Source organism: Mustela nigripes, chromosome X (genome assembly GCF_022355385.1).
Source record: "Mustela nigripes isolate SB6536 chromosome X, MUSNIG.SB6536, whole genome shotgun sequence".
Classification (NCBI taxonomy): Eukaryota; Metazoa; Chordata; class Mammalia; order Carnivora; family Mustelidae; genus Mustela; species Mustela nigripes.
Genome location: NC_081575.1, coordinates 92,954,038 through 92,968,784, shown reverse-complemented (window position 1 = coordinate 92,968,784; position 14,747 = coordinate 92,954,038). Strand labels below are relative to the sequence as shown.

The 14,747-nt window shown below is 39.9% G+C and overlaps 1 protein-coding gene across 1 annotated transcript in view; it reads left to right on the top strand.

Moving 5' to 3' along the window:
* Positions 1–4,078: 4,078 nt before the first annotated feature.
* CFAP47 (cilia and flagella associated protein 47) overlaps positions 4,079–14,747 on the top strand; it is a 531,154-nt gene continuing 520,485 nt past the window's right edge. The window contains exons 1-2 of the mRNA XM_059385274.1: positions 4,079–4,294; positions 8,751–8,902. Of these exons, the coding sequence (XP_059241257.1) occupies positions 4,100–4,294; positions 8,751–8,902 (347 nt within the window). The 5' untranslated portion in view covers positions 4,079–4,099. The remainder of the gene's footprint in view (positions 4,295–8,750; positions 8,903–14,747) is intronic.

The following is a 14,747-nucleotide window of genomic DNA, read 5'->3' as shown; positions in this document are numbered from 1 at the left end:
CTTCATGCCTGTTGCTCAATGAGCCACTCAGAGACCGCTGGAGACATTTCAACTACAAACCAAGAAGATCTGTAAGATTGCCACTACATGTCCTCACTCTATCTGAAGATGCTTTGGGCCTGCCATCTGGAAGTCTTCTCAACTGGCTACCCTCAGAACTCAGAAACTGGCTTAACACTTGATTCAATCAGTAACCATTATTTTTCTTTTATTTCCATAGAAACACCTCTTATTTAATACTTGATTGATTAGTCAAATCGTAGGCCTACTTTTGAGAGTATATCTGCATCACTGCCCCCTGAAATAAGTCTGACTAAATTGACCTATTGTTAGGACTAAGAGACAACCTACCAGCTCAATTTTTTTTTTAAGATTTTATTCATTTATTCATGAGAGACAGAGAGAGAGGCAGAGGCAGATGGAGAAGCAGGCTCCCTGCTTGAGCAGCGAACCTCGATCCCAGGACACTGGGATCATGACCTGTGCCGAAGGCAGTTGCTTAGCCGCCTAAGCCACCCAGCACCCCCCTACTAGCTCAACTTTTAATGTATGAAACTTGAGGAAAGTTTCAGAGGAAGGAACTATAGGGGCTGAGGGCTGACTAACCCATGATGGCCATTTTGGCATGAAGATTATTCTGGACTGAAGGTAACTGAGCCCAGTGGGCTTGAGAGAAACCTTTGTCCCTCCCTTACTGACATAGGGGAATCTAAATGAGGGTCTTTCCAGAATAACGATTATTAGCAGAGATAAATTTTATTTGAGTGATCAATCTGTATGGCAAGAGAAACATCTAATTTCCAAACATCTGCCCTTTTTTTTTTTTTTTAAGATTTTATTCATTTATTTGACAGGGAGAGATCACAAGTAGGCAGAGAGGCAGGCAGAGAGAGAGAGAGGGGGAAGCAGGCTCCCCAATGAGCAGAGAGCCCTATGCAGGGCTCGATTCCAGGATCCTGGGCTCATGACCTGAGCTGAAGGCAGAGGCCTTAACCCACTGAGCCACCCAGGCACCCCAACATCTGCCCTTCTGATCAGGGTGGATGTTTGGTAGGAATGTGAGGTACATTCCTTCCTATTGAAGTCCCAGACCCCTACCCCTGTTCCTGAGTTCAGGATGACATATAGACCTCATTTTGCCTGACTGTCTTTGGAATTTCCATGTCTGGGTGGGTTCTCCGTATATATGCTTTAAATTTGATTGTCTCCTGCTAATTGGTCTCATGTCAATTTGATTCTTAGTCCAGCTAGGTGCACCTTGAAAGGGACAAAAATTCTTGGCCCTTGTCACTGCCATCCAATTTATGCTATTCTATATTTGGACATTAGTGCCATCAGTTTATTTTTTGTTAGCACGGCTTTTCACCAACAGGATGAAATTTTAATCCTATGGAAGCTTAGTGAATTTCATTATTACTGTAAAGTTTTTTTCCGGCGAGATAAACACAACACCAGGCAAAGTGGGTGCAAGGCAAGATTTATTAAAAACGCTCTCCGGCGAAGTTTCAGGGCTCAGGAGAAGGGGAGCCAGGAAAGTTGCGCCGGGAGGAGGTGGGCACCCTCGGGCGAGGTTCCGCCACTCTGGAAAGCAGAGTGGCGGAAGTCGCGCCCAAGGCAGGGAGGAGGGGGCTTTTAAGGGGTCTCGGAGGAAGCTCAGGGGTCTTTTGGAAGTTTCCCTTATTTGGATATCCCGCCGCTCATCGGGATCCCATTGGTCCACAGGAGCCCGGGGCGGGGGTCTCAGATTCCTGCTTGGGCCTTTGTTCTCCTGTCCGAGCTCAGGTCTTGTGGCGGGAACTTTCGCCATCTTTGGTAGCCCCCTTCCTGCCAGCCCAACAATTACTACCCACTTTCTAATTATTTTTTAAATACAACAGTTACTCTACTTTTATTTTTTATTTTTCTAAAGATTTATTTATTTGACAGACAGAGATCACAAGTAGGCAGAGAGGCAGGCAGAGAGAGAGGGAGAAGCAGGCTCCCCGCTGAGCAGAGAGCCCAATTTGGGGCTTGATCCCAGGACCCTGAGATCACGACCTGAGCCTAAGGCAGCAGCTTAACCCACTGAGCCACCCAGGCACCCTGCATGTATCTTTCATGTGCTGTATACTGGTCTTTGCCTGTAAGGAGCTAGATGAAAGAGAGAAGATATTTATGTGAAAATACAAAGACCAGCTTAACCCACTGAGCCACCCAAGCACCCCTGGTTACTATACTTTTAATACTCTTGTGTTTAATACTCTTGTGTTCAGAGAAGAGCTGTTTATCTTCTTTCAAAAGCTCTTGTTTCTAAGTCACTATTCTTACCACTATAATAGATTTTCTGGATTGCATTGACTCCTCTTTCAAAAAATAGTTTTAGTCTTTCCCATAAGTGTTTTACAAGATTCCCACAGTACCAATAGGATACATAAGTTACCTGACTTTATAATGAATGATGAACTGTTATGGAGACTTGGAGGTTAGGGAGAGATATTCTAAATGTTCATTGTGGACTTGACCATTCTTCTATTCTGTATTTAAGAGAAAGATGTAACTGCTATCTATTGATTCTACATTTTGCCATGTGAACTAGAAATCAGAAGTCTTACTTTATACTTAGCCAGTGGAAACTCTAATGGTGGGTAGAGTTTCTAAATACCAAGGAAAGGATAACGATGAGGAAGTAAGCAGTATGATCTCTAGTAGAATTTTTCGATATCTGCTTTGAGACCTATTTAAAGGACTGAAACAGTTGGTGAAAAAGGGACAACAGTGTTTTTGAAGGATAAATAACTGTTTGGCCAGCAGATGGAAAGGCCAGTCTTCTCAGAGTGAAAGTTATATACAGTAGCAAAGAGGACATGAAAATAGCAAATATATGTATATATATATATATATATATATATGCAATGTGAGTGTATTTATTTATATACATGTTTATATGTGAGAAAATATAAATGTATTTATTTATACTTATATATTTTTATAAATATATAAAATTACACGGTATATAAATAAATCTGCAGAGCTTGACTCCAAATTAATAAAGTTTCCTAGAAGCAGCATGTTGTAAAGTTATGATAAGAGGCAGATTTAAGGCAGGGAAATAGCACTTAACTAATGTGTTTTAAAACCCTAAGACTAGGGTGCTGGATGACTCAGTGGATTAAGCCTCTGCCTTTGCTCAGGTCATGATCTCAATATCCTGGAATTGAGCTCTGCATAGGGTTCTCTGCTCAGCAGGGAGCCTGCTTCCCCTCTCTCTGCCATCCTACTTGCGATGTCTCTATTAAATAAATAAATTATGTCTTAAAAAACAACAACAACAACCCTAAGACCATCACAGCAGACAAAGTATGAAGAGAGAGTAGGGATTGGTCAGTGTGAATTTGGGCTTGTTGGAAAGGTGCTCATCTAGCTAGAGATGAAGAGGTTTGATCTCAGTCTTCTGAGCAGCACCTTGGTTACAAATGAAGAAACTTAACACCCAGACTAGTTAACAAAACTAAAGCTTCTGTACTCAGCGTGTGGTCCCTGGAGCTGCATTGTTGAAATCACCTGGGACCTCCTTACAAAACAGATTCTTAGGCCCTGCAAATTAAACATAATTTGCATTTTTACAAAGGACGGAGAAGATTGCTATTACAGTTTTAGTAATGACAGCCTTGAAGGCCAATGAGCAGGAGACACAGGGGGCCCTGACTCTGCTACCACTGAATTCCTCTGTTACTGTTACATTTTGTTGCTTTAATAGACTCCGTGGGCACATCATTTCCCCTACTCTTTAAGCTTTGCCTTAAGAGAGGTCCAGGAAAATGTCTACCCGCAATGCCATCTTAAAATCCCGCTGGGTGATGACAAAGGAAGAGGCCTCCGGGATTTGGGCTGTTGTAGAACGTTTTCCAATTTCTCTGCTGACACCTGCGATCCCTGTGTTCTTTCCGCAGAAGCCTGCATTCTCTGCCGGGGAAAGCAAACTCACAAAGTTTGGGCTGCACCAATAGGGGTGGAGCTTGAGGCAAGCACGCAGCGTCTGTCGGTTGCTTAGCGACGGCGTCCACGCTGGCCCTCAGTAGTTGAAGTCAGCTACGGTTTGCAGGCCACCTGGAGGGCAGCCATGGAGACCGAAAGGGGCTCCCCGGTCCCCCGGGAGGCAGAGACCCCAAAGAAGGAGGTGCAGCTGCGGGTGACACCTTCGGAGGTGAAATTCCTGGACACGCTGGCCGGGAGGGTGTACCGCCTCCCAATTACTGTACACAATCTCGGCCGTTGCAACCAGAAAATCCGGTTTCAGGAGCCCCTCAAACCACAGGTAATACACTCGGGGGTGCTGGAGCAGGACTTCAGGACCTTCAGGGCTCTGAGAACTCGTCTTCACCTGGGCGCCCGCTCTGTCCCGGAGAGTAGACACCCGGTGCCTCCGAAATGGGGGCTGGATTGACCTTGCCAGGGAGCAGAGATTTTGGTCTCTCAGTGTTTACATATGCTAGACTTTTTGTTTTGTTTTGTGTTTTTACTTTTTGCTTGGCTTTGGGAGACAAGGTGGGGAAAAGTAGATCTAGAACCTCACAACTTCTGGGTTTAGAAAGAAGGGAAAAGGGGTTCCATGTGTGTCTCCTAACAGCCCAGAATTTTTGCTTATATACTGTGGAATTACATCAACAAAATTCATATTCTAACAAACATTTGTTGATCACCTACTGTGCAAAATTCATGTTTCACGAGGCTGTCCCAATCTTCTGGTTTAAAAGTTGACCGAATTGTATCTCAGTGTCACTGTTATTTTAGATCAAGTGTGTATGGATTTTTACTATGATCATCAGTTAACAGGGAGACTTTTGATATAAGAAAAGTGATAAGAATTTTCGATACGTAAGTGATGAATAACCTGATTTTTTTGTGGGACATTGCTAATGATAAATAATATTGAATGCAACTATACAGAAATAGAAAGGTATCTCTGATTTTTTTTTGTTAAAATTATATATGTTTGTATATACGTAGAAAAATGTATGATAGTAATTAGAAGGACAAAGAGAAAAAGGCCTTTCGTGTTCTACTTTTTACACTTAAAAACATTGTTGTACTCTTTACCTACACTAAAGAGCACAAATCTCGGAAGTAAAGTTTGGTGAATTTTTATATATTTATACACCCATGTAGCCACCATTTGGGTCAAATTGTACAATATTAACACCACTCTAGAAAGTTCCCTTTAGTACCTGGAGTCATCACCCCATGGAGGTAACCACTGTACTAATTTCTAACACCGTAGATTGGTTTTGCTTTTTCTAGAGTTTCATATAAATGGAATCATGCTTTGTTCCTTTTCGTATTTGCATGTTTTGACAATAGTGATATGTATTTTGTGATACAATAGCAAATCACAAGAGGCTCTTTGCTCTTTAAATCAAAAATGACCTGATTATTCCAAATACTGTAAAATTAGGGAAAAAGTTGATTATTTCACTACCTCACTACATATTTATTGAACAATTGAAAGTAGGTCTGAAAATCCCAGATGGGGGCAAACACTATTTTATGGTTGTCCAGGAGACACTTGTATGGGTGGTTTTTGTGCAGTAAGGAGAAAAGTGATATGATTAGTTTTGTTTGTATCAAGAGTCATGAAGGAAAACTATTTAGATCATAGGCCTTGACATTGACAAGAGAATGACCAGGTAAGCTTCCTAGTTAGAAGCCACAGTCATGAACCCCATCAGTGTGAATTTCTCTTTGTTGCAAGACCATGATATGGACTCCTGGTCTTTCATAGACATAAAGGGAATGAAGAAAGAGATAGATTGGCAAACAATGTAGTAACTATCTTGTAGAGAAAATTAACAAAAACAAAGTACTCTGTAAAGAGCATTGTCATCACCACTGTTTATAATTATTTACAAAATGATGCTCCTCATAGACAGTAGTACTTGTTTTCTGCCCTGGCTCAAGAGGCTGCATTGTCTTTATGTTCATAATAACCTATTATGAACCATATGCAGTGCTATGGGCCATCTACTGTGGGTCGCTGGTAGAAAATAAAGAAGACACAGACCTCATCTTAAGTGTTTTGCCAACTTGTGTGGCTGCTGGACCAGTCAGTCAGGCCAGTCTAACTTGTAATTGCCCCCTTTTACCCCCATGGCTCAGACTCCCTTTTCTCTCTTTCTTTATTGCTCTCTCTCTCTTTCTTTCTTTCTTTTTTAAGATTTTATTTATTTGAGAGAGAGAGTGTGTGTGCACAGAGAGGGAGAAGCAGACTCTCCACTGAGTGGAGAGCCTGATGTGGGACTCAATCCCAGGACCCTGAGATTGTGACCTGAGCCAAGAGCAGATACTTAATTGACAGAGTCTCCCTGAGCCCCAGATTCCTTTTTCTTTTGACCTCTGTTTTCGTTCCCACCTCCTGCAAGAATCACCCTTTTCCAAACTCCACCCATCTTTGAGGGTCAAAGTGAATTCTCTTTTGCTCTCTAAGTCTTTTTTTTTTTTTTTAAGATTTTATTTACATGACAGAGATCACAAGTAGGCAGAGAGGCAGGCAGAGAGAGAGGAGGAGGAAGCAGTCTCCCCTCTGAGCAGAGAGCCCAATGTGGCGCTCTATCACAGGATCCCGAGATCATGACCTGAGCTGAAGGCAGAGGCCTAACCTACTGAGCCACCCAGGCACCCCTTGCTCTCTAAGTCTTATCGTGTTATCTCCAAATTATTTCTTCCCTACTGGATACCAGTTGCATCAACAGACATTTATTATAATTTGGACTTGTGTCCTGATGACTCCTAGTAAATGTTAGTTTTACCTTGGTCATCTGTCCATCAGCTCGTAGGTAGGGATGGTGCCTTACACACCTCTGCATACTGCTCAGAGGGCTTAGCAATGTGTAGTTTGACCAAAAGCACATACTGCTGAAGCCCTGGTTTTCCTTCTTTCTTTCTTTCTTTTTTTTTTTTTTTAAAGATTTTATTTATTTATTTGAGAGAGAGTGTGCACAAGCTTGGAGAGGGACAGAGGGAGAGGAAGAAGCACCCCCCAGTGAGCAGGAAGCCCAATGCAGAGCTGTATCCCAGAAATCTAGGGTCCTGAACCTATCCGAAGACAGATGCTTAACTGTCTGAGCCACCCAGCTGCCCCTTCCTGTTTTTCTTCTTAAAGATACAGCTTCTTTAAAGGATGGTAGTCACACGTGATATGTTACTTCTGACACCCACAGGCTTATGCAGGGAATAATTGACTGCTTGTTTTCTTACCGTTCTGTCATTGCAGAGGGATTGAGAGTTGGACTGTGATAGTTTTAAGGTATCAGAAGTTTACTGGAAGTGGGAAGCTTTCAGACCATTTGTATCAACAAATCACTCTCCTGCTCTATGTTCTTCATTGCTGGAAAGTACTGTGTAGATTCAGCCTCGCCTGAAAAGCCCTGAATAATTAATTTCAACACACCTTCGTTGTTACTGATTGAAGGTCTTTGCCCAGCAAGGCTAGCTTATTAATTGCCTGCTGGGAGACTATTTTGCTTATCCTTTTCTCTGCTTGTGTCTGAGATAATCCTGCCCCTACAGGGAGCATCTTACTTGCTCGTTCACATTTTATGACCATTCTCTAAGCCTAGGCCAACTACTCTCCTTTCTGGCCCATAATCATGCTTTCTCATGGATTTTCACGATACTTATGTCTCCATGACTCAAAAGACACTTAATTAGTCTCCAGCGTGTATTATTTAACTTTCTAGGGGTGTATAGTCTGCTTCCTTAAGGAGATTATAAATTCAGGAGAGGGACACATTCCAGTTGTGGGGAAAGAGCTTAATTTTAGAGTCAGATGGATGTGTGATTTCAATCCTCACTGTCACACAGACATTAGACATTAATTAACCTCTGCAAGTCCTAGTTTCCTCATCTGTATTCTGGTAACCTTAACATTGGCCTTACAGGACTCTCGAAATAAGAGGTGTAGAATGCTTGACACCTGATGAGTGACCAATACATAGTAGTTCTTCTCTTTCTCCCTTAGTATTTTTCCTGGAGTCTAGGAAATGGTTTATAAGAATAGAAGTATTTTTTCCCTCTTTATTCTATTCATTTTTTATATTCCTCCAAGTTATGAATTCTAAGTTTCCATGCAAAAACTATATAAAATGCTATATGTATGTTTATATACATACATATGTATATATGCATGTATGTGTGTATATGTGTATGTGTATATATATATATATATATATATATATATATATGATTGAGCAACATTTTTATTTGCATGCTCTCCCTTTTTTCCTCTAAGCATCTCATACTTCTCAAGAAGACTATGAGCATTTACATGTTTCTCAACTGACTGCATTGTCAGTTTCAGTTCAGGTACTGTTAAAAGCATATCTGGGGGCACCTGGGTGGCTCAGTGGATTAAAGCCTCTGCCTTCAGCTCGGGTCATGGTCTCAGGGTCCTGGGATCGAGCCCCACATCGGGCTCTCTGCTCAGCCAGGAGCCTGCTTCCTCCTCTCTCTCTCTCTGCCTGCCTCTCTGCCTCCTTGTGATCTCTCTGTCAAATAAATAAATAAAATATTTTATTAAAAAAAAAGCATATCTAAAGGATCTATACTGATACACATATGGTGATTAAGTCTTTGCCTTTAGGGAAAGGATATTGTCTATGTATTGATACAGCTCTTGAAATAATGTATACTTCTAACTACTTTTGCTCACATTATTTCCTTATTAGGAGTTACCATGTATCATTTGATTTTTTTTTTCTTTTTTTCTCCCACTAAAGTTCAAACTGATTTTGACCAATCTGGATAAAGCACTTGCTTCTGGACTTCAGATGACAGCTATGGTGGAATACCATCCTGATAAAGATGAAGACACTTTTGACCAGCTACTTATTTCAATAGGAAATAAAACAATAGAGATCCCTCTAGTTGGGTATGTATTCTCTGTATTTTATGCTGACGTCTTCAGCACTCTTCAAATAAAAATAAGGATTAAAGTAATATTTTGTATTTTCTATGGGTAACAGGGCTTATTGTATCTATAGTTTCCTTACAGCTGAACTTAAAGTACAAATTTTTAGCAACCTGTGGGGTTTAAAACAAGTCTAGTTTTCTGGTATTTAAAATTTTTTTAAAACATTTTTAAAAGATTTTATTTATTTATTTAAAGATTTGTTTATTTGAGAGAGAGAGAGAGAGAGAGAAAGTGTGCAGGGAGGGGTTGTAAGGAGAGGGAGAGAGAGAATCTCCAGCAGATTCCCGCTGAGCATGGAGCCCACTATGTGGCTTGATCCTACGACCCTGAGATCATGACCTGAGCCAAAATCAAGAGTCAGATCCTTAACTGACCAAGGCACACAGAAACCCTGAGTTTTCTGGTATTTTTATTTAAAATAAAAACATCCAACAATTGCATATATTCCATTCTTTTTTTCCCCCTTGACTCATATCATATTTTATTTCTACTTTTTTTTGTACCTTTTGACAGCAAGACTCAGTAAAGAATGCTGTATAGTCTCACATTCTACTCTCATTTCAAAACACTAGACAGGCTGTCTTTCTGAGCTTTCCAGTGAAATAGCTCTTGCATGTTGCCAATCTGTTGGTAATTCCTGTCTTTATCTTACTCCATTTCTCAGCAGCATTTGACACTATTAACCATTATTACCTTCTTGTGCTACTTTATTCTCTCGACTTCCCTGGTACTGCACTTCTTCAATGGCTGCTCCTTCTCATCTTACTTTTCTTTGTTTTATTGAAATACGATTGACACATTACATTGTACAAGTTTATAAGTTAGATAGCATGTGGATGTGATACATTTATATATTGCAATATATAGTTTTTTTTAAAAAAAGATTTTATTTATTTATTTTAGAGAGACAGAGAGAAAGAGAAAACAGAGAAGGGAGGGTCAGAGGGAGAAGCAGACTCCCCGCTGAGCAGGGAGTCCTATGCAGGAATCCATCCTGGAACTCCAGGATCATGACCTGAGCCAAAGGCAGGTGCTTAACCAACTGAGCCACCCAAGCGCCCTATATATTGCAATATGATTACCATTCTAGGGTGAGCTAATACCCCTATCACACTATATAATCACCATTTCTTTTCTGTGGTGGGAGCAATTAAGATCTAATATCTTAGTAACTTTGAAGTTTTATAACACAGTGTTTTTGACCCTGATCACTATGCTGTGCATTAGCTCTCCAGGACTTATTCATTAACTAGTTCCTTATTTGTACCCTTAACCAACATCTCTCCAATTTCCCCACTCCCTTGGCTTTGGTAACCACCATCCTACTCTCTTTTTTTATGATGAATGTATTCTTAAATGGATTGTGAACCTGTATCTATATTTTAATATAATTATTATCATTATTATTTCACTGAATTTTAAATAATGAAGATGTTTGACTTCCAGAGAAATCTAAACTGTGCTCTTTTGAGATTGGTTGAAAAATGTGGACTAATATAATGAATAGAACACAGAACTAAGTATAGTTGACCCAAGAACAATGTAGGGGTTAGAGCTGCCGATGCTTGTGTAGTTGAAAAATTCATGTATTACTTTTGATTCTTCCTACTAAAAGTCTACTGGTAACTGGAAGCCTTATTGATGACATGAATAGTTGATTAACACATATTTTATATGTCGTATGTCTTACATACTGTAATTTTACAATAAAGTAAGCTAGAGAAAAGAAATACTATTAAGAAAATCATAAGGGGGGCACCTTGGTGGCTCAGTGGGTTAAGCCTCTGCCTTCAGCTCAGGTCATGATCCCAGGGTCCTGGGATCGAGCCCTGCATCAGGCTCTCTGCTCAGCGGTGAGCCTGCTTCCCCTTCTCTCTCTGCCTGCCTCTCTGCCTACTTGTGATCTCTGTCAAGTAAATAAATCAAATCTTAAAAATAAATAAATAAATAAATAAATAATAAAATCTTGGAAAAAAAGAACGAAAATTATAAGGAAGAGAAAATACATTTACAGTGCTGTATTAAAAAAAAAAAGTGCACTCACTTAGTTCAAACCTGTGTTGTCCAAGGGTCAACTATAACTGAGTTGCAGATTAACTTTGATATGGATTATTTATTTGACCAAGAAATTTGCCATTTTCATTTTATACTGAAAAAAGTATATTTTTGTACATTATAAAATTACCTATTGGGGTGCCTGGGTGGCTCAGTCATTGGGCATCTGCCTTCGCCTCGGGTCATGATCCCAGGGTTCTGGGATCAAGCCCCACATTGGGCTCCCTGCTCAATGGGAATCCTGTTTCTCCCTCTCCCACTCCCCCTGCTTGTGTTCCCTCTCTCACTGTCTCTCTGTCAAATGAATAAATAAAATCTTTAAAAAATAAAAAAAAATAATTACCTCTTAAGGCTAGTGTGAACATTTTTTTTAAAGATTTTATTTATTTATTTGACAGACAGAGATCATAAGTAGGCAGAGAGGCAGGCAGAGAGAGAGGAAGGGAAGCAGGCTCTCTGCCGAGCAGAGAGTCTGATTCAGGGCTCTATCCCAGGACCCTGGGATCATGACCCGAGCTGAAGGCAGAGGCTTTAATCCACTGAGCCACCCAAGTGCCCTAGTGTGAATATTTTAAAGTGCTTTTTATTCATATACATGCACATACGGATCCTCCTTTCCCTTAGGAAGATGTCATTCTATAGATATTATTCTTTTGTGTGTGTTTGCCTATCACCAGCAAAATTAATATTGGAATATTCATATTAATATTGGTATTTGACATGCCTTTTTATTATTTCTCTGGTATTTTTTTTTTATAAGCTGCATTTTGCCCTGCTGTGATTTGGTTCTCTGTATTGTTGAAAAGTTGATTAAGGACAGCATTGCATTCTATAAAGAAATCAAACAGTTGACTCATGATAGGGAAGGAATAAGCTATTAGTCTGTTATAAATAATTTACATTTTAAAATACATTTATTTATTTGTGGGGGAGAGAGAGAGAAAGCACACATGAGTTGAGGGGAGGGGCAAAGGGAGAAGGACAAGCAAAATCCCCGTTGGACAGGGAGCCTGATGCGGGTTTGATCCCAGGACCCTGAGATCATGACCTGAGCCGAAGGCAGAGGCTTAAGGACTGAGCCACCCAGCATTCCTTAATTCACATTTTATAATTTATTTTAAGTAGGTCCATTTTTGGTCCATTCTGCACATTGATGTAACTATGAGTTGCACTTAGATTTGCTTGTTTGTTCTATATATGGAGAGTTGAAAATGCTTCTGCCTTTGAAGACAGGAATTTTTTCTTGGCTCCATAATGTATGCACTCTCTCATCAGGTCAGCTGCTTATCACAGTTGCAACATAAAGACAGCACTGCCCTCTTAAAGTATGGTGGGAAGGGCTGAATGAAGCTATGTGTGTGTATCTGCGTGTGTGTGTGTGTGTTTTAAGATTTTATTTATCTGTTTGACAGAGATCACAAGTAGGCAGAGAGGCAGGCAGAGAGAGAGAGAGAAAGAGAGAGAGGGTAAGAGGGCCCGACATGGGGCTCGATCCCAGGACCCTGGGATCATGACCTGAGCTGAAGGCAGAGGCTTTAACCTACTGAGCCACCCAGGCGCCCTGTGTGTTAAATTTTTAAGTTCTGTACCATTACCTTACCTGTGTAGGATTTTGTATCCACCACCATAGTCAAGATATTCAGCTGTTCCAATACCACAGGGATCTCTCCTATTACTTGTTTATAACGATACCCACCTCCCTTATGCTTCACACCTACTATCCCTAAACTGTGGAAACCACTATTCTGTCTCCCATTTCTAAAATTTTGCCACATGAAATATGTTATATAGCCTTTTGGGGTTGACTTTTTTTCACTCAGCAGAATTCTCTAGAGATTCAAGCAAGCTTTTGTTTATATGAATAGTTCACTCTTTTTCATTGTTGAGAAGTATTCATGGTATGTGTGTACCACAGTTTTTTCACCATTGGCCTATTGAACACTATCAGGCTGATTCCAGTTTTTGGCTGTTATAAATAATGTTGCTGTGAATATTCTTTGCTTGCTTCTTGCAGCATTGCTAGAGTTTATAGTTGCATTTAATGGGGATCAGCATGGGAAAATAGATTTATGAAATCTTGTCTGGAAATCAAAAGTTTGTATTATCTGTACTCTAGCAGAAATGATATAATCAGTGATTCTGAAAACTTTTTTTCATGTATCCATAAAAACTACATCCCTTTTGCACATTTAAAAATGTCTAAAGTTCTTCCTTATGAGCTTGAATAGTTGCAAAGATCTAATTGCTTATACATAATAAATGTTACTATAAGATAATTACATACTTTTTTCAAATGTATCCAGTAAAGTGGATATACCATAGTAATTTGTTAAACAGTTTAAAAATTCATCTTCTTTTTTCCCCCTCAGGTTTGTACTTCCATTTCTTACCATAGCATCATATCCTAATGTATTCCATTTTTTTAGTTAGATCTTTGCTGATCACCAACAATAAACTGTGTTGTAAATTTGTATGCAATTCGTGCGTATGTATATATGTACATATCAATATGTGTAGCCAGTATGTATATATATACAAATACGTATATAGATTTACTTTAATCATAAATCTATACATGTTTTTAAAATTTATTATTAATTATATATATATATTTTGAAGGTTTCATTTATTTATTTGACAGAGAGGGAGAGAACACAAGCAGGGGGCTAGCAGGCAAAGGGATAGGGAGAAGCAGGCTACTTGCTGAGCAGGGAGCCCCAGGTGGGACATGATCCCAGAACCCTAGGATCATTACCTGAGCCATGTAGGTGCCCCCTCTTATGAATTATATTAATATAAATTTATTTTAACTTCCTATATAAATTACCAAGTTTGATATTTAATTATTTTTCCTTTTTTTAATAATCAAGATACAATTGACATATAGCACACGATAAGTTTAAGCTGTACACTGTTGATTTAATACATTTATATGTTGCAATGTGATTACTGGTGTGGTGTTAGCTGACACCTCCATCATATCACATAACTATCATTTCATTTTGTGGTAAGAACATTTAAGATCTCATCTCTTAGCAACTTTCTTTCTTTTTTGTTTTTTTAAAGATTTTATATATTTATTAGACAGAGATCACAAGTAGGCAGAGAGGCAGGCAGAGAGAGAGGGGGAAGCAGGCTCCCCATGGAGCAGAGAGCCCAATGTGGGGCTCGATCCCAGCACCCTGGGATCATGACCTGAGCTGAAGGCAGGGGCCTTAACCCACTGAGCCACCCAGGTGCCCCCCAATTCATCTTCTAAGTGTAAGCTTGTATCTTCTGATCAACATCTCATCGATTTTCCCATCTCTATCCCCTGGTAACTACCCTTCTCTTATCTCTCTCTCTCTTTTTAAGATTTTATTTATTTGAGAAAGAGAGCATGAGAGAGAGAGAGGAGAGAGAGCACAAGTGGTGGGGGGAGGGGCAGAAGGAGAAGCAGACTCCCCACTGAGCAGGGAGCCGGAGACATGGGCCTTCATTCCAGGACCCTGAGATCATGACCTGAGCAAAAGGCAGACACTTAATTGACTGAGTCACCCAGGCACCCCCTTCTCTTCTCTCTTAACATAAATTCTCTGTTAACATAAAAAGAAAAATGTTATTGATAAGGCTAGTTTTTAATTAGATGGAAGAGAAACCAACAGGAAAGCCAGAAAAACTGTTATAATATTACTGTATTACCAAGCTCTTAAGACACTTCTCTGCATCCAGCTGGAGAAATAGTTTGAAAAAATGTTTGGCTTCATAT